The 25888-nt window shown below is 40.0% G+C and overlaps 1 protein-coding gene across 3 annotated transcripts in view; it reads left to right on the forward strand.

Moving 5' to 3' along the window:
• The window catches only part of TCP11L1 (t-complex 11 like 1), a 30798-nt gene that overhangs the window by 1797 nt on the left and 3113 nt on the right, over positions 1-25888 (forward strand). For all 3 annotated transcript variants that reach the window (XM_045557754.1, XM_045557753.1, XM_045557755.1), the window contains exons 2-8: positions 1292-1478; positions 8776-8908; positions 10557-10677; positions 11933-12153; positions 15911-16047; positions 18868-19064; positions 22272-22453. In XM_045557754.1, coding sequence (XP_045413710.1) covers positions 1316-1478; positions 8776-8908; positions 10557-10677; positions 11933-12153; positions 15911-16047; positions 18868-19064; positions 22272-22453 — 1154 coding nt within the window. In that variant the 5' untranslated portion in view covers positions 1292-1315. The remainder of the gene's footprint in view (positions 1-1291; positions 1479-8775; positions 8909-10556; positions 10678-11932; positions 12154-15910; positions 16048-18867; positions 19065-22271; positions 22454-25888) is intronic.

The raw sequence follows: 25888 nt of genomic DNA on the forward strand, positions 1-25888 counted from the left end.
AGAATGAATTACTTCATCTTTTCTGGGCTCCTTTTCAGCATGTGAAGAGGATAAAATTAGAAGTGTTTTTGTTTGTCCTTTCTTATAGAATATACTGGTAATGTTATCCTTTGGATCATAGAGCATTTCCAAGCCCTGATAGGATTTAGGACAGAGAAGAGATGGGCGTTGGAAGCTAAAGTGGGACTTGAAAGAGGGAATACATAGCACAAAGGAAAAACCACCTTTGTACTAATAATACAGGACTGAAAATTTCAATTCCAGTAACATCATTCTGTTCAATGGAGTTCTCTGAAATTTCAGATAATTATATCAAGTGATTCTTCTCTCTCTAATGTGGAGAAGACAGTCTGCCAACCCCCCCCCCAAGGCAGTCTACATTTCTTTTGATCCCTTGATTACCTTCCAGGTGTGTAATAAAGTCTACTTAGTGTTTATGAAAATTTTTTGTGATCTTCAAGTGCTAATGATACAAATGTTAATTATTTTCAGTAAATGCAGAAACATTGTATCTTTCTTCTCCCTTAATTAGAAACATCCTAGGAATACAGAACCCTAGGCAGGGAGAAAACATGGCAAAACGTTTTAGTGTAATTAAAACACAAGCACAAGCCAAAGTGTCAGGTGTTCCTATTTTAATCAGCAACTAAAAAAATGAAAACCCCAACCCAACAGCATACATTATGGTTGGCTGTTAACTTTCTGTTGTATTCACCATCTTTTCCTACTTACTGGCAAGGAGGTTAATAAAAATATTTGCCCTACACATTCCTCCTAAATACTTTATGAGATTCTATCTTCTGTCATCCCCAGGTATCTTATCCACATGATAAGAACAGGGAATCAACTCCTCATCCCAGTGGATTCACTTGAAGCCTGATTAAAAGCAATATTTCCAAGGAGTTTTCCTATCTGCTCTCAGGAATGAAAGTAAAGAATTTAAGATTGAATCACTCTCTTTGATTAAAAAAACCAAGCAGTTTATAGTGTGTCTTCTAATAGTTTAAGGCCCTGTCTTGTGACATGCTACTCAGGAGTGGAACAAAAATATTCTGACTTATTACCGTCTGAGGTCCATAAATTTGATAAATTACAAGTGTCATTTTACAAATATCTGTTTAATCATTGAAGTGGAATATTATAGCTGGATAAGATCTTAGCAAGCCCATTTATTTTACAGATGAGAAAACTGAAACCCAAAGAGGTTAAATGATTTGCCTAGTAGAGTCACATTGCTAGTTGGTAACAGAGCTAGGACACTTTTGGTTCATTTTTTTCTTGTCTTTCTTAGGAAAGTGAATAAACTTAATTGAGAATGTCTGAAAACCTTGACAAGTCCAATATAAACGAAGCAGGAAAATCAAAATCAAATGATTCTGAGCAAGGCCTTGAAGATGCTGTGGAAAGTTCTGATGAAGCTTTACAGAAAAAAATAAAGTCGGGCTCTCCCAGCCCCCAAAGAGTACAAAGACCTCACTGTAAGTAAATTGACTTTCGTGAAGCTATAATATTGTTTTCAGGTGATAGTTTTATTAGGCCTTCTTGTGCATGTGGCTCTGAACTAGGTTCTAATAGCAAGCTAACATTGCCAATAATTAGCATTTAAGAATAGCAGCAGTTTCTCATCTGGCAGCCTAATTACTTGTGGGTTTTCAATTGCATGGGAAATTAAAATTTTAGAATAATGTCTGGAATATCTCTATCTTTCTCCAGCCTCAGTTCCATTCCAGTTCCTCTGAGGTGCTTTGAGAAATAGGAGGGTGGAGTGCAAACTGCAGCTTTAATTAAAAGAGTGTTTGAAAGTCTGAGGCTGATTCCAGCCAGGACTGTGCTTGTGCAGGTTAAAAAAAAAATGTGAGTTTACCACACCCTAACTTCACTGCCTGGGGGCTCAGTTCCCACAAGGTTGAGGGGATTAAGTTTGCTGAAATGTGTGTGGTGAAGTCATTTCGGATCCCTGGCAGGGAACAAACCTTGTAGATGAAAGGGTGGTAATTTCTGCATGTATTCCCAACAGTTGCTTCTACTCATGTCTTTTATTAGGAATACTTAAGCTTTTTGAAGTGAGTCCAAAAATGAAAGTTTTAAGAGGGAATGTCACAGTCTAAGAATGTCAGTATTGTTGTTATCTCTTTAAAGTGTAGATGATCAGTAATTGTACATATTTGGAAGAAGTACAGACATTTTTGGGTTTTGAGGTGTGTTTTTTCTAAAATGATCAAAGCCCTTCCCAGACAATTTATTAGTCAACATAGTATTCTTATAGCAAACAATAGTGAATCCTATTTTATCATGGTTTATTATCACATAGATTTTGATAAATAAACTATTAGGTCAAATTGTGTCTAGGGAAACATGCTGTTAATAGCACAGTCTTCTATCTCTAGTTTAGGAATGTTAAAAAAAAATAGTGCGGTCTATCATGCATGTGTTAGGTATCGTCTCAAATATATATAGTTAGAGAGCTTTTGTTTTCCCATCTTTTTTTTTTTTTTTTGAGACAGAGTCTCGCTTTGTTGCCCAGGCTAGAGTGAGTGCCGTGGCGTCAGCCTAGCTCACAGCAGCCTCAAACTCCTGGGCTCAAACAATCCTTCTGCCTCAGCCTCCCAAGTAGCTGGGACTACAGGCATGTGCCACCATGCCCGGCTATTTTTTTTTTATATATATATTTTTAGTTGGCCAGATAATTTCTTTCTATTTTTAGTAGAGACGAGGTCTCGCTCTTGCTCAGTCTGGTCTCGAACTCCTGACCTCGAGCAATCCACCCGCCTTGGCCTCCCAGAGTGCTAGGATTACAGGCGTGAGGCACCACGCCTGGCCTTCCCATCTTTAAAATAAGGAAAATACACCTATCTTAGGGTGATTGCTTTATAGGAATTCATTTAATCTTTACACTTAGTGTTTGGCACATGACACATGCTCAGTAAACAGTAGTTGTTACAATTACTAACCTTATGTCATCTGTTGCATTTGAAGATGCTAGGATTGATTGCTGTGATGTGGATATGTACTGCTAACATGATAGTTTTACCACCTGAAGTTTCTGATAAAGGAGAACTTTTGGTTTAGGTCTTCATTCTTTGATCAGTGGCTTCGCCTTTGGCATCCTGTCAGTCTGATGCATGACTCCAAATTAATGTCCCGAACCAGTACTAGGCTACATTACCTGCAATTGTGTGTAGTTGTGTCCTTAAGGCAAGAATATTTATCCTGGGACCTTTGATCAGTTTTAGGGGATCCAGAAACAGCCGAAAAGGTACATCAACATTTGTATGTATATGCATTTTTTTTAACAGGAAGGTCATGGGAGCTTTCATTAAATTCTCATAGACGTCCGTACCAAAATAAGGTTCAAAATCAATGCCCTAGGCTTCATTGCTATTTATCTTGGTAATAATAGGTAGGTACAGGACTATGAAAAGGTAAAGCTAAGACCTCATCATTTGGGGACCAAGTAAGGAGGCATCATTGCCCACATAAAGTGTAAATAAGAATTAACAATATGAAATTAACTATTTGCAGACATTTTTTCCCAAACTCTATAAATGTGTAGTTGCTGAGTTTAACTCTAAAATCACATCTGGAATTCTACAAATTAAAATGTAAATAGCAAAAAGATAACATTTATTTGCAGATTATACCACAGAGTAATGTTTTAAGGGTGGAATTGTTGTTGGTAACTGATGCAGAATACTGAAAAAGGAAAAATGGCTGGCTTGTAAGAACTGGTTGGCACTAATCTGAGGTGGTGATTTGATTCTAAAAGATGATTTGCTCTTTAAACATAGAGATCCTTAGAATAAGGATCAATCAACTGTAACTTAACAATGTTTCCTCTAAGATCCTCTACTTCCATACACTTTAATCCTCTGCTCACAAAGCAACTTCTGTTCTAACTTTTAATTACCTAGTTGACCAGTAAAAGATGCCATATTCAGATGACACACATCAATTGTTATATTCCAGTTAATGTTTCCCACTTAGTACTTTGGTTTATTAAATCAGGTCCTTGTGAGTTTAATTAGTAGATCCCAGTAATCTTAGTTGAATGGAAGACATGAGTTCTTACATTTGTAAAGCTCATGACTAAATTTTGAATTATGGTGTCTCCATATTTATCAAGTGTGTACTTTGTATTGGAGATTCAGTAGCGAACCAGACACGTGTTGTCTCTGTCCTCATGGAGCTTGCAGTGTACTGAGGAAGACAAATTAACAAGCAGTTTCCATCCAGTGTAATAAAGTTATATGGATAATCTTTACCCTGGCCTTAATATACTATAGTAGTTGTTTTGGTGACAGTTGTCATCTGCCCTCTATAAATGTCTATCCACTTATGTGACTAAAAGCATCTTTTTAGAGTGTATAGACTCCTCAGATCCCAGGACACCTTAGTAAAGAAAGGTAGAGACTACAACTGTTCTAAATCAGAACTTCTTTTTACTTTGGAGTCTGTCTGACAGCCTCCCAAAGGCCATATTTAACTTAATGTGATTTTCAGTTTCTCTAACAGGAAACCAATGCACAAACCTGTAACAAAATTTAGTAACAGCTTTAGCTTTATATCGCATAATAAGATAAAATTCAGGGTAGGATATATGTAACTTTACTTTTTTTTTTTTTAAGGACACAGGGCCTCGCTGTGTTGCCCAGGCTGGCCTTCTTGAATGCCTGGGCTCAAGCGATCCTCCCACCTCAGCATCCTGAGTAGCTGGGACTACAGGCCACCATGTCCAGTTTAACCTTACTGTTTTTCATGGCTCTTATTCCAACTCAGGCTCTTTTCATAAGTTGAGGTAAAGCTGTGTTGTTCATTAAATTGCATCTTTAAAAGTTTTCATTTATGAAATTGGTAAATTTGAGAACTCTCAAAAAACAAAAAAACTCCACAACCCTGTAATTTGTATGCAATGAATGTAATTCCTCTGTGCATAGATCTGTAACATCCTGATCATGTCTTAGAATTACAGCTTTTTTCTTTCTTGATCAGATACCCTTCATTAATCAGTTTGATTTTGAGTAGTATCTAACTTGGACAGCTCCTGAAAACTTTCTTCTAGTTGTCTGATGTTCTCTCAGTACTTAGTACAAATTGTTTTGTCCCAGGTATGCCCAAAACACTTGAGAATATACTTGCCTAGAATTTAAAGGATTCTTATTTTCATAAAACACCCTTAAGTCTCATTTCTCTCTTTTTTTTTTAAGAGTCTCACTTGTTGCCTTGCCCCAGCTAGAGTGCAGTGGTCTCATTGTAGCTCATTGCAACCTCCAACTGCAGGGCTCAAGCGATCCTCCTACCTCAGCCTCCTGAGTAGCTGGGACTACAGGCGCACCCCACCATGCCTGGCTGATTTTTTCTATTTTTAGTAGAGACAGGGTCTCACTCTTGGTCAGGCATGTCTCACACTCCTGAGCTCAAGGGATCCTCCCACTTTGGCCTCCTAGAGTTCTAGGATTACAGGTGCGAGCTACTGTGCCTGGCTGATTATCTTCTTTTTGCATGTGAAGAAACAAAGACTCTGGGAAATTTAAGTGATTTGTTCAAGGTCATACCCAACAGAGTCTAGAGGAAGTTGAATTTCTTCCTGATTTGCTCTGTCCATTGTGTTTCATGACTAAGTAGCATGGTAACAATGTCCATTATTACCAAGATGCCTAAAATTGTTGAAAAATAGCAAATTTACTGAAAGAACTTGATGCGTTTCTGTTACTTTCATAAATTTAAGATGAGCCTTTGATTATTTTTAATAAAACCAAGGTTAAAAACTTGGAAGCCCTAATGATAATCTCTGAATTTCTTTTTAAGAGATAAGAGTTTGGTGGTGTTTAATAATGATATTCACATACCCACAGTGGAAGTTCCATTTTCTGATAACCAGTAACAGAAAATACGAAATTGAAGGAATTTAATAATCAGTATATATGTATGTGCCTTAGAAATTTTAAATCTTTATTAAGGCATAATTTATATATAATAAAACACACCAATTTTAAGTGTACAGTTTGATGGCGTTTAACAAATACATTTACAGTTGCGTGACTACCACCATAATCATGAGCTGCTAGAACATTTCTATCACCCCCCCAAAATTTTCCTGTGCCTTTTGCCAGTGAGTTTTTTCCCTCCCAATCCCCAGCCCTTGCAACGACTGGTCTGCTTTCTGTCACTATAATCTTGCCCTTTGTATAACTTCATATAACTGGAGTCATACTGAATGTACTCTTCTGTATTTGGCTTCTTTCACTTTGGGTAATGCTTTTGAGATTCATCCACATTTTTGCATATATTAGTATGTTACTTTTTTATTGCTGAGTAGCATTCCATTGTATGGTTATACTATAATTTGTTTATTCTGCAGTTGATAGACATTTGGATTATTTCCAGGTTTTGGCTGTTGTGAATAAAGCTCCTGTTAACATTTGAGTACAAGTCTTTGCGTGCCATATGCTTTCGGTTTTCTTGGGGTAAAGATCTAGGAATGGGGTTGCTGGGTCATGTCATAAGTATATGTTTTATAAGAAACCTCTGGACTGGTTTCCAAAGTAACTGTATAGTTTTACATTGCCACTATCCAAGTGTGAGAGTTACATTACTCCACATCTATGCCAGAACTTGATATGATCAGTCTTTTTAATTTTGGCCATTCTAATGGGTATATAGTGGTATCTATGTGGTTTTAATGTATATTTCCCTAACAATTAATGATGTTGAGTATCTTTTCCTGTGCTTACTGGCCATTTGTATATTATCTTTGGAGAAATGTCTGTTTGAATCTTTTGTCCATTTTTTGTTGGTTCTTTATCTTGTATTTGAATTGTTATATTCTGAATATAAGTCCTTTATTATATTTATGCTTTGGAGACATTTTCTCCTGTGGAATAGGAGAAAAGGCATTAAGCAAATGCCTTTTCATTTTCTTAATAGTCTTTCACAGAGCAAAACTTTTCAATTTTGAAAAAGTCCAATTTAACAATTTCTTCTTTTGTAGTTTGAACTTTTGGTATCTTGGCTAATCCAAGATCACAAAGATTTTTGTCTATGTTTTCTTCTAGAAGTTTTATAGTCTTAGCTCTTACATTTAGGACTATGATGCATTTGGAGTTTTTGTTTATCATGTGAGGATAATTCTTTTGCATACAGAAATCTAATTGTTCTAGTACCATTTGATTTTAAAAAAAACCTGTCCTTGCCTGTTGACCACATATATACATATATACATATGTGTGTCTATATGTGTATATATACCAATTTCTGGATTTTCTGCCTTGTTCAATTGATCTGTATATCTGTCCACATGCCAAAAATACACTGTTTTGATTACTGTAGTTTTATAGTAAGTCTTGAAATCAGTTAGTGTAAGTTCTCTGTTTTTCTTTTTCAAAATTGTTTTCTCTTTTCTAGATCTTTTGCATTTCCATATAAATTTTAGAATCAGTTTGGCAATTTCAACTAAAAAGCCTGCTGGGGCTTTGATGGGATTGTGTTCAATCAATAGATTTATTTGCAGAAAATTGATATCTTGAGAATTAAAAAGATCTTTATGAGCTTTGATTTGGGATATTTATTATATTTTACCAATATCTATGAAGCTAGATTTATTCTATTTATTAATATTCTCTGAAAATGCTGAGAAGAATTTTGCGAGGAGGAATTTTGAGAGTTTTCCCAACTTCCCCTTAAGTGACCAAATAAAGATTTTTACCAGACAGGATATGACCAGCTCTTAGATTTGGTTCCTTTTTTCCCTTTCACTGAAAGTGAGCAAAAGAGAAGGAAAATAACTTTGCACTAACCTAAGAAGATCTTTACTTTTTTTTTTTTTTTTGAGAAAGTCTCGCTTTGTCGCCTGGCCTAAAGTGCAGTGTTGTCATCATAGCTCACTGCAACCTCAAACTCCTTGGGCTCAAGTGATTCTCCTGCCTCAGCCTCCTGAGTTGCTGGGGCTACAGTCACATGCCATGAAGCCTGGCTAGTTTTTGTATTTTTTGTAGAGATGGGGTCTCAGAATGTTGCCCAGGTGATCTCAAAACTCTTGGTCTCAAGCCGTCCTCCTTCCTCGACCTCCCAAAGTACTAGGATTACAGGCATGAGCCACCACACCCAGCCCAAAGATGACTTTTTTCCAAAGTTTTTGATTCAGTGTGCCTGCATTCTACAAAATTTTTGTGTCAAAATTTTGTGACAGTTCTGATCTGTTCATTGGTCAGCTTCAGAGCTCTCGTATTCTGTCTCAGTATGCTGTACAAGGTGGTGGTTTTAGCTTTGTTTAAACAGCACCCGGCACGCTGTAGGACTTGATGCTAATTTAATTTGGGGATATTCATTCATGGCACAGTGTTAGTGGTAGTGCAGAAGTAAACTGATGAGAGCAAAAGAGAAGATCTTAAATCTACTTTTTATTTCTTTTAGGGTAGACAGGAGGCAAAAGGACTAGAAAATAAATCCTCATTTTATTGGGAAGATGATAATCTGTAACTTGCTTTTTTCAAAGTGTCAATTTACCATAATTATTTTCCACTGCCCAGTCTTAGTAAAAACCAGATGTTTTGAGTATCATAAATGGTCTCTGCTTTTAGGATTCTAGGTTAAAAGAAAAAATGAATATGAAATAAGTAAAATTCTGTTGCTGTTTGAAAATGCCAGAACATTTTAATAGAGGCATAACTGAAATTATTGCCTGGTATCAGAACCACTGCCTTCTCCTTATTTTAATAGAAATTCTAATCTTGAAAAGCAAATCTCATGCTCTTTTTTTTTTTTTTTTTTTTTTTACAGCTAGTCCTCCTCGATTTGTGACAGTAGAAGAACTTCTAGAGACAGCGAAAGGAGTCACTAACATGGCTCTAGCCCATGAAATTGTAGTAAATGGAGACTTTGAGATTAAACCAGTTGAATTACCAGAAGACAGGTAAGGTAGTTACTAAGTTATATTGTTTAGTAAAACACTGTCATTTCCCAGTTTTGGAAATGTTTCCTTCAATTGATGCTAATATATTCAAATATATTTTTCTTTTGTACATTATTGCTAAAAAATATTCCCATACTAACAATTACTGGAGTTCAAAAGTGGATCTCAGAAACACTGATCTTTCAAAATGCAAATAAAGAAGGATTTCACAGGAAATCTCCTGTGAAAGTCTTTCGTGTCAGCTTCTCCCTGCTCAACAGGATTTAGCTGCCTCATTTTGTGTTTTCACTGCATTGTTTCTTTCATTTCTTTGCAGCTATCACATTGTACTGTAGTTGTTGGTTTACTTGCATTCTTCACCAGATTATAAATGCCACGAAAGCAGGGACTGTGGCTTATTCTCTGTGTCCCTAGTGCCTGGCACATATCATTTTTTTTAATTGAACCTAAGACTCTAATGATCATAAGGTGCATCTTTAAAAAAATGTACCATCACAAGAAAGAAAATACACTGCCCATTATAATTGTAAGATTGTCATTTGTTTTAAGAAAGATTCAAGTTTCAGAGACATTAAAATGTGAGAAAAAAAAGTTTTAGAATCAAGTATATACAGGTGTACATGCCCTGTTGGCAACAGTTCACTGATGTCAGGACTCTGGATTGGTATCTGATTCTCATGGCCTGTCCCTCATGGTTGCAGGATGAATGCTGCAGCTCCAAGCATCTCATCATACACCAGCATTGCAGGCAAGAGGGAAAATGTTAGGTGAACTAGCGCTGTTTTGTTGGTGAGGAACATCTTTCCCTGGAGTCACAGAGCAGATATCCCCTAATGTTTTGTTAATTAGAATTTGGTCACATGCTACCCCAGCTATACATGACTCTGGAAAACTTAAATCTGGCAAAGGGGAATAGAACTGTCATGATATGCTTTATTGGATCAGTTATGATTTATTTTCATGGAGTATATTGCTGCTCTGAAAAACACTGGGTTTCTGTTAACAAAGAAGGAGGAATGGCTACTGGGTTGGCAAGCTATGGTGTCTCCCATGGGAAGCTTCTAAATATGACTTTATAGATATTTCTTATATGTCTGCAAAGATAGTACTTTTTCACATTAATAATGAAGAATTATTTGTTTTACTCTCAAGACATGAAGACTGGTTTTAATGAAATGTTATGTATAAGTTGTTATAGTTTGGTACCCAGTTATGCAGTTGTCCCATATATCACATAGTAATAGAATAATTTTAGGAAATAAGTCCTTCAACCTGTTGCTTGCTAAATTGCTATCCTAACTACTTAATTAAATATCTTAGGAAACTTGCTAGTATCAGGGAAGTAAAAACTAACAGGTCTGAACTTTTCAGTATTCTTTTATTATATGGCACTGTTATGTGCTGTTAGTTGGATTAATGTTGGCTACCAAATTAGTTGAAAGATGTTCTTTCCTATGAAATACTCACTGGAAAAAATCACTAACTAAAATAAAGTATGTCATTGGTTTAAGTATGTTTGGGAAATCTTTCTTTGATCCAAATTATTTTTAAGATTTCTTACCCTAAACCCATAGAATTAGTACCTTTGAAAGTGATTTGAGACTCATATATTTTGCTTTTTGCCTTTTTTTTTTTTCATTGCCCCCAGCTTGCAGAAGAGAGTAAAGGAGATTGTACATAAAGCTTTTTGGGATTGCTTGAGTGTCCAGCTGAGTGAAGACCCCCCAACGTATGACCATGCTATCAAACTTTTAGGAGAAATCAAAGAGGTGAGGCAAAGAGCATATTGTGCTTTTCTGGTGTGTGAGGAATCTTTAATCAACCTTTGTGTTACTTTAGCAGAAGACTTTGAAGAAATTGAAGGATGAAGAAGATAAATTACTTGCTGAAATGTAGATCTAGTATTTGTTTTTTTGAGACAGGGTCTCACTCTATTGCCTGGGATAGAGTGCAGTGGCATGATCATAGCTCACTGCAACCTCACACTCCTGGGCTCAAGCAATCCTCCTGCCTCAGCCTCCCAAGTAACTGGGACTACAGGCACATGCCACTGCACCCAGCCAACTTTTCTATTTTTCGTAGAGATGGGGTCTTGCTCTTGCTCTGGCTGGTCTCGAACTCCTGTCCTCAAGCGATCCTCCTACCTCGGCCTCACAGAATGCTAGGATTGCAGGCGTGAGCCACTGAGCCTGGCCTCGAGTATTTTTGGCTTAATGCCCCTCCTCCCCCTTTTTAAATTTCAAGCAATCCATGATAACCTGAAGGCATTAAAGACAACAAGAGTTATTTTACAATATCTAGGGTTTATTTATGAGACAGGATCTTGCTCTGTTGCCCAGGCTGGAAAGCAGTGGCACTATCATAGTTGACTGCAGCCTTGGACTCCAGTGATCCTCCTGCTTCATCCTCCCTAGCAGCTAGGACTACAGGCATACTCCATCACCCCCAACTAATTTTTTTTTTTTTTTTGTAGAGACAGGGTCTCACTGTATTTCCCAGGCTTGTCTCAAACTCCTGGGCTTAAGCAATCCTCCTGCCTCAGCCTCCCAAAGTGCTGAGATTACAGGTGTGAACCACTGCACCACACTCAGCCTCTCAGTTATTTATAAATTTTAATAGGTATGAACACTAATGGAGCATTTGGGATAGAGAAGGCTTTAGGTAAAAGGACTGTTTTTGCAATGCCTTGAACAATAGTGTCAAAGGTGATAGGTTTCCATGGAAATTGGCATCTGTGGTTGGGTCATAGGCGCATATTAATAAATGTGTTTTCCTTTTCTCGTCATTAACAGTTTTTTCTTGTGTCCATTTAATTGCTACCTAGAGCTTAAATGGAAGCTTAGATAGCTATTCTAAATGATTTGTAAACATATTTTTCTGTAGATTTGTTGAATAAGAGGTTAAAATATGTGCAACATTACAGTAGCAGTTGGTAAGCCCTTATATGGATAGTTATAAATCCATATATATATAATAAATGGTGTGTAAGAAACTTTGATTAAACTTAGCTGTGTTCTCTTGTAGACTCTCTTATCTTTCTTGCTGCCTGGTCACACTAGACTGAGAAACCAGATAATAGAAGTCTTGGATCTGGATCTGATAAAGCAGGAAGCAGAGAATGGGGCCCTGGACATTTCCAAGCTGGCAGAGTTCATCACTGGTATGATGGGGACACTGTGTGCACCTGCTCGAGATGAGGAAGTTAAGAAACTAAAGGACATTAAGGAAATAGTGCCCCTTTTCAGGTATGGAAATATGTTAATCACACTCAATGCACCTAAAATTTAGAGCTACTTTCAAATTTGAGCTTTCTAAAATCTAAATATTCCTGCATTAAAAAAGTTTTTTTAAGGAAACATTTTGTAAAATGCAGAAAGGTAAAAGGAAGAAATTCACTCATAACTTTACCATTCAGAGGCACAGTTGCTTATCATTTTATATATATATTTTTATATATCAAATTCCCTCAACATTTTATTTTGAAAAATTCCAAACCTAAAGAAAATTAGCAAAAACAATTCAGTCATCACTCATATATCATTCACATAGATCCACCGGTTTTTAATATTTGGTCACATTTACTTTATCTTTTTACATATATGTGTGAGTATGTATGTATGTACTTTTTTCCGCCTGAACTTTCTGCGGGTTAGTGGCAGACATGACATTTTACCCTTAAATAGTTACACAGCTACCTCCTAAGAATTTGGGCATTCACCTACGTAATCAAAATACAACCAAGAAATTCAAGAAATTTAGCATTGATATAATCCTATTAACTAACATATAGTATATATTAACTACTTTCAGTCTTTTGAATATTTAATTTTAAATTATGATCAAATTTATATAATTTTATGCTAATACAGATAAAGGAGTGACATGATGCTGCCTGAGAATTTGACTTTTGGTTAGCTCCCTAGCTCTGTTTTCCTGTAAACAAATAAAGGTGTTATGCATCAAAATGGTATTAGATAACATTGCTTACGGGGAAAGTGACCTCTGATTGGTAAATTGCATCTGAACTGAAAGGAATGATAATGAACTATAAATACTAAATGGGACGGGCACCACACATTGGACTTTCTGAGTGAAATAACTTTAATAACTGAGCGTGTCTATCATGGGGATTCTAGAAGTTATGCTATAGAGTTGTTGCAAAATATATTGATGCTTTTGATACATGAGGCTCTTAAGCCAGGTGGCTTCAGCATACTTCTGATGTGGCTGTCCTCACATCTGAGCTGTCTGCTGGTGGCTGTAACTGGAACTCTTGCTGAAAGGGAATGAGTGGTGCTGCCCTGCTGGCAAGCCGTGTGAATAGATGATGCCGAACATGTGGCTTGTGGGAGTCTTGTCAGCCTGAATGTTCAGTTGAACCTAAGTAGGCCCCTGTTAACCTTATACCCTAATCACTTCACTTATTTTTTAATTGAAAGTTCTATTGATATAATTGTATATTCACATGGCATTGTAAGAAGTAATACAGTATGCTTTATCCCCAATGGTGACGTTTTGCAAAGCTGTAGTAATAATATCACAACCAGGCTACTGATAATTGATAGAAGTCACTGATCTTAGATTTCCTGTTTTACTTGTACTCATTTGTGTGTATGTATATTAAGTTTTACACAATTTTATCACTTGTATAATTTGTGTATGTCCCCCTGCAGTCAAGATTCTGAGCAGTTCCAACACCACAAGGATCTCTTGCACTGCCCTTTGGAACTAACTTATTTTTTAAAACTCCCCATAAGCATTTTCAATGACTGCAAAACATTCATTTGCATAGATAAAATTAACTATTTCTCTCTTAAGAAGGACAATTAGATTATTTATAATTATTTACTATTTAACCCTGCAATGAACATCTTTATGCATAAACTTTTTTCTGTATTTTAGGTTATTTCTAAAGGTAGGTTCTTTTTCACTTATTTGAAAATATTAAGGGGGTACAAATGTTTTTGTTACATGGATAGCTTTTATAAGGCTTAAGTCAGGGTTATCAGTGTGCTCATCACCTGAATAGTGTTCATTGGACCTGTTAGATAAGTTTTTATCCCTCCCCTAAAGGTAGGTTTTTAAAATGGGATTACTGTATAAAAGGGTATGAACAGTGTTAAGATTCTCATTGCATGTTACCAAGTTGCTTTCCAAATGTTTTAAGCAAAAAAAAAAAGAAAAGTCTTTCATTTCCAGCTTTCTTGACATCATTTATGAAAGAGAGAGAACAGATGTCATAGCCTGTCTCATTTCTTCCATATGTACAGTAATGCCCTGCCTTGTAAGGTTACCTCAGGGTTTAGAAAGAGTGTTTATGTTGTGAAGTGTCCCCAGAAAAAAGAAAAAAGAAAGCATTGAAAAGACTTCTTAAAAATAGTTATCGATTTGTTCATTTAATAATAGGCTTTTATCAAGCACCTCTTGTGCTAGGTGTGGAGCTGGACATCAGAAATAAAATAGTATGAGCTTACCATCTCGCCAAGTTAAATGAGGAATTCCCTGGAAGAGAGTCCTCTGGGGAAATATAGCAAGCTTGAATTTCTACTGTAAAAAGAGAAGGGACCGGGGAGACTGTGGCAAACGGGGGAGAACATGCCCCATCTAAAGGAGGTAGCAGTGCCTCTTAGCTCCAGCTGATTGTGGCCATGATGGAACATGGGCCCATGTGGCCAGATCTTATGATTTTTCAGGAAAAGCCAGAAGCCTAGGTTTTAAAAAACATCGTGTGAGCATAAAACATGTTTTTGGGTTACTTCCAGTCAGTGGGCTGCCAGTTGGCAGTCTCTTGATGGCCTCTGGTTTCCTTTAACTCAGTTTTGGGAGCTGTTGGGAATGTTCTCTAGGGAGAGGCAGAATGCCTTCCAGGAAGAGCGGACTGCCCCATGTGTTTGGGACATGGACGGAATTCAGCAAAAGATTTAATTATTTCTCAGACTGTATATCCTTTCCATACGTCATTACCTTATGTGTACGTGAGATTATTCTGTCGTATAATGTACAGTCAGTTCCAAAGGGCATCGGGACATCAGAGGACATGTGGTCTTTTCCTGCTTCTGTGCAGGGCCACACTTAAACCTGTATCTTGGGCCCTTAGCCACCTTCTGCAAGTAGCACTTGGCAGCTCTTGATATATGGCAGGAGTGGTTATGGCACGTGGCAGACAGAGTCAAAGGCATCTGTGGCATCAGGCCAAGTCAGGTCTGCCCACTCGGTATGTTCAGAGTGAGGACTAGCAATTATGCCACTAGAACTAGAGCATAAACATGCCCTAAAACTAAGAGATACTGGGTAAGAGGGTAGGAGAAAGGAGGGAGTTAATTTTCTTTGTTTCCTAGGAAAATGAGTTAACCTATATGAGAACAGAGACTGGGGTGGTAGGCTTCCTGCCCTAACCTCGTGTGGTGGGCTCTCTCCTTCCTCTGTGCTACCATGAGGGCTGACCCAGAGTCAAGGAATGAGTTCTGGGCTGGAAAGGCAAGGTGGGGGAAAGATTAGCTTAAAAATTTACAGGCCAGGCACAGTGGCTCACACCTGTAATCCCAGCACTTTGGGAGGCTGAGGTGGGAGGATCACTTGAAGCCAAGAGTTCAGGACCAGTCTGGGCAACATAGCAAGACGTTGTCTCTACAAAAAATTTAAAAATCAGCTGGGCATGGTGGCATGTGCCTGTAGTCCCAGCTGCTCAGGAGGCTGAGGTAGGAGGATCACTTGAGCCCAATGAGGTTGTAGTGTGCTATGATCATGTCACTCCAACCTGGGTGACAGAGCAAGAACTTATCTCAAAAAAAAAAAGATTTAGTCTTTCACGCCATTATTTGAGTGTTTGCATTTTCTAAATTTATTTTTCTTAATCTCCTTTTCTCATGATTTTTCAAACTTTTCTTACTACCCTTTCTGAGATGAAAAAGACTACCCCAAAAAAGCTCGCGTCTTTTTCTTTAAAAGTATGTTTGCTTTGTAAGTGCTTAGTTCTAAATCCCTTTATCTCTTTTCTTTCAGAGCAATTTTTTCTGTATTGGACCTAATGAAGGTGGACATGGCAAACTTTGCTGTCAGTAGCATTAGACCTCATCTCATGCAGCAGTCAGTTGAATATGAAAGGAAGAAGTTTCAAGAGCTTTTGGAGAAGCAGCCAAGTATGTTTAATGTTTTGTGGTGGTTTATTTTTTGTGTTTTTCATTTTAGTTGCTATAGCTTGTTGTCTAATGATATTTTCAGAACAAAACTGAAATGTAGTATGATGATAGTTTGAAGAAAGAAAAATACAAAATGTTAGGATTATATCTTGAGTTGTTAAGCATCGAAAAGAAAACTTAATTGCCAGGTGTGGTGGTGCATGCCTGTAGTCTCAGCTATTCTGGAGGCCGAGATGAGAAAATCGCTGGAGCCTGGAGTTCATGACCAGCCTGAGCAACACATATCTTAAAAAAACAAAACTAAAATAAAATAAACAAATTTTTTAAAAAGAAAACTTAATTGACAAGAGAAATGTGAGTAGAGTATAAGACTAGAAATTGAAGGGAATGAAGAAGTCTTAAATAGTTTTTTAATGAAGACACCAATTTGAAGCAAATCATTTTCCTGGTCTTGATTTTTTGAAACGTGACAAACTTCTTATGAATGTTAATTCACTTTTTTCTCCTCTCTGTGTGGTACAGCAGGAAGTTTCCATTTGCTTCTGTTCTACATGCGTAATCCTCTGGTTTCACACCCAGGAAAAGTCTCATTTTTATGAACCTCTTGGATGATTGCAGGAAAACAGATGGCTATTAGAATTTAAAACTATGTGATAGTTCTAGAGTGCTTTTTTTGGTCTATACGTTAGCAGCTGATGTTCTTGGTAAATTTCAGTCTTCAGATCCAATTTATTATGAATTCTGTTGTTACTTTGCTGGTAACAAGATGAAAATGGCAATGTCTAGATAGATTGTGTTGCCTGACCAGATTAGTTAACTCAGTGCCCCAAGCAGCTGATTCATCCAGCCCCAGACAGAGAAGTCTGAGGGGGTGTTGGGGACAAGCGGAGTCAGGAAAGGGCCGATGAGAGGTAGGAATGGTGGAAGAAGACAACTGGCTGACGTTTACTAGTACTAGGCTTGTGCCAAGGGATGTCTATGCATTATATATAATCCTCACAGTAAGCCTATGAGCTAGGCACTATTTTTTTTTTTTTTTTAGACAGAGTCTCGCTTTGTTGCCTGGGCTAGAGTGAGTGCCGTGGTGTCAGCCTAGCTGACAGCAACCCCAAACTCCTGGGCTTAAACGATCCTACTGCCTCAGCCTCCCGAGTAGCTGGGACTACAGGCATGAGCCACCATGCCCGGCTAATTTTTTTTGTATATATATATTTTAGTTGGCCAGATAATTTCTTTCTATTTTTTAGTAGAGACGGGGTCTCACTCTTGCTCAGGCTGGTCTCAAACTCCTGACCTTGAGCGATCCACCCGCCTCAGCCTCCCAGAGCTAGGATTACAGGCGTGAGCCACCACGCCCGGCCTAGGCACTATTTTTTAACTTCATTTTACAGATGTTAAAAACAGGTTTTGAGAGATTTTTGACCAGAATTGATTGACCATAAGCTCACACTCTCACCAGTATTGTAGTGCCCCTCAAGAGGCACCCAGGGATAAAGTGTGTGTGTGTGTGTGTGTGTGTGTGTGTGTGTGTGTGTGTGTGTGTGTGTTTTAATAGAGAAGGGGTCTCTGTGTTGCCCAGGTTGGTCTCAAACTCCTGGTCTCAAACAATCCTCCTATCTTGGCCTCCCAAAGTGCTGGGATTACAGGTGTCAGCCACTGTGCCCAGGTCCCTGAGAGGGGGTGGGGCATGAGGGTGGGTGGAGGGTAGGTGGGTGCAGTTTTATAGGCTGAAGAGCCTCTGTAATAGAGCCAGGCCATGGAAGGCCGGGCACAGTGAAGGACTCACTGCTGGAGTGGAAGCATAGCTATAATCCCTGCATCAGAATCGAGTACATATTCACAGCATAAAAGCCAATGTTTTTTAAAGCTTGGCAGGCTGCAGAGAATGCTGTCTGCCGAAAGCTAAAGGAAAAGTGAAGCTAGACGGTCTAGCAGTCAGAACTGAGAGCTCAAGTCAACAGTGTGTTGACAGAGGACCAGAGGTGCATCCTCTTGCCCCAGTGAAAGAGTAGACTATAGCAGTGACCTTGGCAGCCCACTTGGTGTTAAGGAGGCCTCCACTGGCAGATCCGCAACACCTCCCAGGACCTGGCAGACAGACGTGTGTTTTGTTCAAACAGTGGGGACAACGTCCTCATATTCTCTCTCTGATTGTCTGTGTCTCTGAGAGTGCCTGCTGCATTACTCAGCTTAGAAAAATAGGGGGAATGTGATGGTTGCTGAAAGCCAGCTGAGGGCTTCCCCTGACAGTGCTCCAAAGGCGCTGAATTTTATACCAAACACTTCCCCCGAGGCCGAAAGTTAACCAGATTGACGGGAGGTTAAGATCTAGACAAAGGAAAAGCCTCATCATCAGTGTAGAGGATCCTTTACACAGAGAAACTCTAGTCCGTGTCTCATCCCATCTGTCTCTGGGCAAGAATTTTTGTCATCCCACAGAGCTAGAGTCATCAGAGCTTTCAGCCACATCTCATGCAGCGTCAGGATGGGAAGGAGAAGAGAAAAAAGGTTTGTTGAACACCTGCTGGGTAGCAAGGCCTGGCTAGGTGCTATATATTCATTGTCTTGCTTAGTCCTCACAAGAACCTGTGAGGTGGGTGTTTAAATTTTTTTATATGAGGAATCTGATATTCAGACAGATTATGACTTGCCTGAGATCACTCCCTAGTAACTGGCAGTACTGTGATTTCAGCCGAGTTCTGTTTGCTTCATAAGTTCATACTCTATAGCATACCACACTGCCAGGACAGTCTTCTCTATAATTCCGAGAAGCATGCTTCCTCAATGTCATGGTAATGTTCATGGCTTTGTTTTTCACAGATTCCTTGGACTTTGTCACCCAGTGGCTAGAGGAAGCCTCAGGTGACCTTATGAATCAGAAGTATAAGCATGCCCTGCCAGCTGCGGGAGGGGCTACTGGCTGTGGGGACACTCCCAGGCTGAGTCCTGTTGCCGTCCAGAATTACGCGTACCTGAAGCTTCTGAAATGGGACCACCTCCAGAGACCTTTCCCTGAAGTAGGTGCTCCTGAGCAGTCTAACTGCTCATATTTCTTTGTATGCCGAACTTTAAAAAAAAAAAAAAGAATAACTTCATTCTGTTATAATTCACATATCAGAAAATTCCCCCTTTTAAAGTGTACAACTCTGGTTTTTAGTATATTCACAGAATTCTTCATCTACTACCACTATTTAATTTAGGACATTTTCATCACCCCTAAAAGAATCCCCTACCCATTGGCAGTCACTACCCTTTACCCCCTCACTACAACCCCTGGCAACGGATAGTTTGTGTTCTGTCTCTATGGCTTTGACTAATCTAAACATTTTATACAAATGAAATCATACAGTATCAGCCTTTTGTACCTGGTTTCTTCCACTAAGCATAATGTTCATGTACTTTATTACTTTTTTTATTGTGGTAAAATATACATAGCATAAAATTTACCATTTTAACCATTTCTAAGTGATACAGTTCAGTGGCATTAAGTACATTCACATTGTTGTGCAACCATCACCACTATTCATCCCCAGAGCATTTCCATCTTCCCAAACTGTAAAGCTCTCTTCTGGTCAAACAATTATTTCCCATTCCCCTCACTACTCCGGCCTGTGGCAGCCACCATTCTACTTTGAATTTCACTACTCTGGGTACTGCATGTAAGTGGAATTATACAATGTTTGTCGTTTTGTGTCTGGCTTATTTTACTTAGCATAAAGTCTTCAAGGTTCATTTATGTTGTAGTATCAGTATTTCCTTCCTTTTTAAGGCTGAATAATGTATTCTACTGTATGGATATACTGTATTTTGTTTATTCATTTATCAGTTGAAGAACATTTGAGTTGTTTCCATTTTTTGGCTATCATGCTTCTGTGAACATTCATGTATGAGTTTTTGCATGGACACATGTTTTCAGTTCTCTTGGTTATGTACCCAGAATTAGATTTGCTGGGTTATATGGTAACTCTAAGTTTAACATTTTGAGGAGCTGCCAAACTGTTTTCCAGAGCAGCTGCATCATTTTACATTCCCACCAGCAATGCATGAGGCTTCCAATTTGTGCTGCTGAACTTTTATCCTGTTTTTACTCGTCCTGATCAAAACCATAATCGTGGTGTTATTTACAGCTTCATGTAAGGAAACTTCTTCCCCTTCCATGCTGAGCAATATTTCTTCCTGTTATGTTTTTCACAATAAATACTTCCAACTGCAGTACTTCTTTAAAGGAATGACTAAGAAAAGAAGGGATTCTCCATTTTGTCTGTAAATAGCTGATTTGGTGTGCAGACTCTTCTCTCTTTTTTGAGGGCATGTGGGCTTCTAATCTCTAGCCGCAGATCCTGCTACTTCTCTAAATACCTCTCATAACTTTCTTATTTGTCCTTTCTAGAAGTTATAAGCTTAAGGTTTCACCTCTTGCCTCTGAGTTCTCTGTTTTGTGCTGGAGGAGGAGTTAAAGAGGGTATTGAATTGAGGAGGAAAGTGTTCCTTTTTGAATAGTGGCATGTTCTTTTCTGGAGGGAAGTTCTCAGCCTAACATGTCTTTTATAAAATAGCTATGGGGAAGACGGTGGTTTTTATTGGGGACAGATATCTACTCTTGAAATTGATCCTCAGAAATCTTTTGCATCCTAAACTCACATATTGCATACTATTGGGAAGCACAAAGCAAAGTCAAGTCACAAGGATGCTGCTGATAAGCCCATTCATGCCCATTTATGCCCATTGGTCTAACAAAAGGATGCTCAGTCTTCAGAGATAGTTTTTACTTCTTGAGAAGAATTCGGGGCTATGACCCCAGTTGTTCATGTCTTGATTTGGCATATCTCATTTTCTTACAGCAAGATGAGTCCTTAAAGTTCATTTGATTAACCTGTAAAAACTTATATCAGAAGCTGTATCTGCTCAGCCTTTCTGCTGTTTCCCTCACCCGACTCGGGGGACTCTAGCATGGTAGGTCCCAGGACTGTCTTTAACATTGGAGAAGCAGTCATGGAAATTCACTCAGTGAATGCTTTCTGGTCCAAGCAGCTCTGTGTTGTTACCAGTCAATCCTACTCTGTGTATTTACCATTTCTTTATTCACTTACCAGTTTTGGGGAGCCTTGTTTGTGCTGGGTGCTTAGGGGGTACCAAGATGAATAAGTATAAGGTTCTGCACTCAAGGAATGCCTCACTTCTGTTGCTCTGTATAGAATGACCAGCTGTCATGGTGTGCCAGGGATTGAGAATTCATAGGACTTGGGAGTTTCTGGGGGATTTCTTTCTTTCTTTCTTTTTTGTTTTTGAGACAGTCTTGCTCTATTGCCCCAGCTAGAGTGCCATGGCTAGCTCACAGCAACCTCAAACTCCTGGTCTCAAGCAATCTTCCTGCCTCAGCCTCCCAAGTAGATGGGACTACAGGCATGTGCCACCATGCTCTGCTAATTTTTTATGTTTTAGTAGAGATGGGGTCTCGTTCTTGCTCAGGTTGGTTTCAAACTCCTGACCTCATGCTATCCTCCCACCTCAACCTCCCAGAATGCTAGGATTATAGGCATGAGCCACCTTGCCCCACCAGGATTTTGTTTTTTTAATGTTTTGTTTTTTTTTTTTGAGATAGGGTTTACTCTGTCACTCAGGCTGCAGTGCAATCATAGCTTACTGTAACCTCGAACCTCCTGGCCTCAAGCAGTCCTCCCACCTCAGCCTCCCAAAGTGCTGGGATTACAGGAATGAGCTGCGGTACCTGGCCCAAGTTTTTGTTTTAAAACTGGGGCAGTCCTGGACAAACTGGGATGAGTTGGTCACCCTAGCTCTGTACCTCATTAGTCCTTCCTTTCTAATGATGTAACTCCTATTTATTGAGTGCTGGCTCTGACAGCCACTTTATGTACAGCATCTTTTTTCATCTTTAAAACAGCCCTGCAAAGTAGGAATCCCCATTTTGTATAGACCTCAGAGAGCTGAAAAGCTGGCATGATGTCGTGCTGCGGTTAAGTGTGGAGCCTGGATTTACCCCCAGGTCTGTCTCAGTGAGTGCTTCATACTGCATCCTTTCTCAGGGAGAAAGGGGCTCTGAGATGGAAGGATAATCCACACATGGCTGACTCCCTCGTGGCTCTGAAAAACTCTAGAAAATCATGAGGGAAACTGCAGAGGCAAGTGAGGTCTGTGGCCCCACCGCCCTCTGCTGGCCAGCCCGAATCTCAGCTCAGCTCTGACTTCTCTTGTGTTTATTACAGACAGTTTTGATGGACCAGTCCCGCTTCCAAGAGCTCCAGCTGCAGCTGGAGCAACTGACCATCCTGGGGGCCGTGTTGCTGGTCACATTCAGCATGGCAGCCCCTGGAATTTCCAGCCATGCCGACTTTGCTGAGAAACTCAAGATGATGGTGAAGATTTTGCTTACAGATATGCATCTCCCGTAAGTGGCTGGACCTTTAACGGATGGATGGGAGGCAGTGTGTGGCTGAGAGCAGATGGGAGTCTCCCAGTGCAAGGCAGAATTCAGGGCCACTTTCTAGGAACTGAGAAGAAACCTTGCTCTCTACCTTTGTTCACTTGGTGAAGACCCTAGCAGAATTTATTCAGGGCCATGGGGTCAAAGTTAGAATCAGCTGCAGGTTTAACAAAGCTCTAGGATAGAGCTTTAAGATGTTTGTGACTAGCCTGCAGGGCCTTAGAGGCCCCACCGTAGGAGGATGTGGGTCATTATCCTTAGAGAAAGAGGGAGCCATGAAGGGTTTGAAGCAAGAGGGGGACATAATTAGATTTATGAGGCAGGTATTCTTTTTGTTTTGTTTTGTTTTTTTTTTTAGAGACAGAATCTCACTGTGTCACCTAGGCTGGAGTGCAGTGGCATGATCACAGCTCACTGCATCCTTGAATTCCTAGGCTCAAGCAGTCCTCCTGCCTCAGCCTTCTGAGTAGCTGGGACTACAGGTGCACCCACCCACCCTGCCTGGCTAATTTATGCTCTTAATTTTAAATTTTGGCTGGCGAGGGGCATAGTAGATTTGAAGGAGCATTTAGGAAGTGAGAGAAGAGGTGGCTTTGGCTGGGTGTCAGCCATGGACAGAGTGAGGAGCTGGTATCAATGGTTGCTTAGCCAGATGAGTCTGAAATCCTGGGCTTTTGGGGATTCTGTGGCCCTCCGTTCACTTCCAGCACACTCCTCTCTGACTAATTTACTCTCCCTCCTCAGGGAGAAGTGTGCTGTCTGACCCCTTCCTCCTTTAATGGGGCTATCTTTGTCTCCTCACCTCTAAGGCTTCTGGTTTTTTTTTTTTGTTGTTTTTGTTTTTTTGAGACAGAGTCTCACTCTGTTGCCTGGGCTAGAGTGTGTGGTGTCAGCCTAGCTCACAGCAACCTCAAACTCCTGGGCTCAAGTGATCCTTCTGCCTCAGCCTCCTGAGTAGCTGGTACTACAAGCATGTGCCACCATGCCCAGCTAAATTTTTCTATATATTTTTAGTTGTCCAGCTAATTTCTTTCTATTTTTATTAGAGAGAGGATCTTGCTCTTGCTCAGGCTGGTCTCGAACTGAGCTCAAATGATCCTCCTACCTTGGCCTCCCAGAGTGCTAGGATTATAGGCGTGAGCTGCCCGGCCCAAGGCTTCTGTTTTTGATGTTTGTTGAGTGCTTTCTTTCCTTCCCAAAACCTTTCAAATCCATTAAATTCTTGCTAGAGCCCATGAGGAAACTGAGGCCCCAGAGACATTGAATGGGAAAAAAATTAGTGTGACTAGGATCCACAGTAAGAAATTTATTTTTAGGCCGGGCGCGGTGGCTCATGCCTGTAATCCTAGCACTCTGGGAGGCCGAGGTGGGTGGATCGCTCAAGGTCAGGAGTTTGAGACCAGCCTGAGCAAAAGTGAGACCCCGTCTCTACTAAAAATAGAAAGAAATTATCTGGCCAACTAAAAGTATATATAGAAAAAAATTAGCCGGGCATGGTGGCGCATGCCTGTAGTCCCAGCTACTCGGGAGGCTGAGGCAGTAGGATCGCTTGAGCCCAGGAGTTAGAGGTTGCTGTGAGCTAGGCTGACGCCATGGCACTCTAGCCTGAGCAACAAAGCGAGACTCTGTCTCAAAAAAAAAAAAGAAAGAAAGAAAGAAAGAAATTCATTTTTGGCCAGGCACAGTGGCTCACGCCTGTCATCCTAGCACTCTGGGAGGCTGAGGTGGGAGGATTGCTTGAGGCCAGGCGTCCAAGACCAACCTGAGCAAGAGTGAGACCTCGGCTCTACTAAAAATAGAAAAATTAGCTGGATGTGGTGGTGCACACTTGTAGTCCCAGCTACTTGGGAGGCTGAGGCAGGGATTGTTTGAGCCCAGGAGTTTGAGGTTGCCGTGAGCTATGATGACACCACTGCATTCTAGCCCAGGCAACAGAGTGAGACTCTGTCTCAACAACTACAACAGAAAGTTCATTTTCCATTGTGATCTAGTAGACACTTAATACACGTATGTAACTAAAATGAAAACCCCCTAACTATGCTTAATGCATGCTGATATTTTCTACTTTATTTCTATTCCATTAAAAAAAAATACTGGTTACTACCAGCTGAATTGCTTTCACAATCAACTAACAGTGAAAAAACACAGCCCTAGAGAAAGGTCATAAAAGAAACAAGCTGTAGTTCTCCAGAATTGCATGTTATGATTAAAGTTTTTAAAGTTTTCTGCCCTTTGCACATTCCTTGTAGACATTCTGTGCTCCATATAAACGTATCATTTTATCGCCCAGCACCAACCCATATCTGTGCGTGTACAGGCTTCTGTAACTTCTGTAGTGAAGTCCTGTTCGAGGATTTACATGGTTTACAGCATATAGAATATTTTTGAATGGTTGCAAGTAAGCACTGTATCTGATAAGTCCAATTCAGAGGATTCTTCAAGGGAAGTATACCCCAAACATTCTCATCCTTACAAAATGAGTTTGCACAAAGCATGGCTGTGTTCAGTGCAGTGTGGGGCGTGTCTGCTTGTTGTGACTAGGGGTTCAACAGTCCTGACTTAGGCCAGGAGGCTGTTTGCTTAGGTGAGGCCTAGCCTGAGGCCCTTGCACAGGCGCAGCTCTGAGCTGTCACTTAGATCCCCTACCAGTAGAACTGCTGTGTCAAAACTACCAGTGAAGGGGATCCCAGCCCAACACTTCCTCGGGAGTCCAGCCCTGCACTCCCACAACCAGCCTGGCAGCCAGGGGGTGGGCACGGAGTTGGTACCAGCAGTGAGTCCCAGGGCTCGCTTCCAGTCTCCCCAGTAACCCTGTATATAGGAGCTAGACCCAGAACGAAGGCAAGTGCCTTCTCATAGAAAACCCACCAGCAGGAGGGCTTCCCGTAGGTACCCTCGGAGAGCCTGGGGGCCCCCGGAAATCAAGGCACTAATTTTTTTATCCTTTGGGTTTTATTTTTATCTATTCTTTTAAAAAGAGCTAATACATACATGTATTTCAAAAATCAAAAGGCACAAAAGGGTATCCAGTGAAAAGTTTCTCTCCCACTCCTGCCCCACAGCTGCCAGATTTCTGGTGTCTTGCATATTCCTCCAGAGGTATCTCAAGACATTCTTAAGTCAGTTCCAGGCTTACTTCATCACACAGATGCTTAGCAGAAAGTTGTGCTTTGGATTGTTGGTCCTGGTATACTCCGAGACCCTCCCTTTCCTACTGTCCTTTCTAGTGGAGGGAGAGAAAGAACGTCCTCCCCTGTCAGGTGTGCACAGCCTGGGAGGTAAGGGAGCAGGGAGGAGAGCCACAAATTGTCCCTTGAACACACAAATCCATTCATCGGTGTTTCAGCCCTTGCCAGGGCACAGGGCGTTGGAGCTGGTTAGATGGCACTTTACTCACAG

The sequence above is a fragment of the Lemur catta genome, chromosome 7 (assembly GCF_020740605.2).
Source record: "Lemur catta isolate mLemCat1 chromosome 7, mLemCat1.pri, whole genome shotgun sequence".
NCBI lineage: Eukaryota > Metazoa > Chordata > Mammalia > Primates > Lemuridae > Lemur > Lemur catta.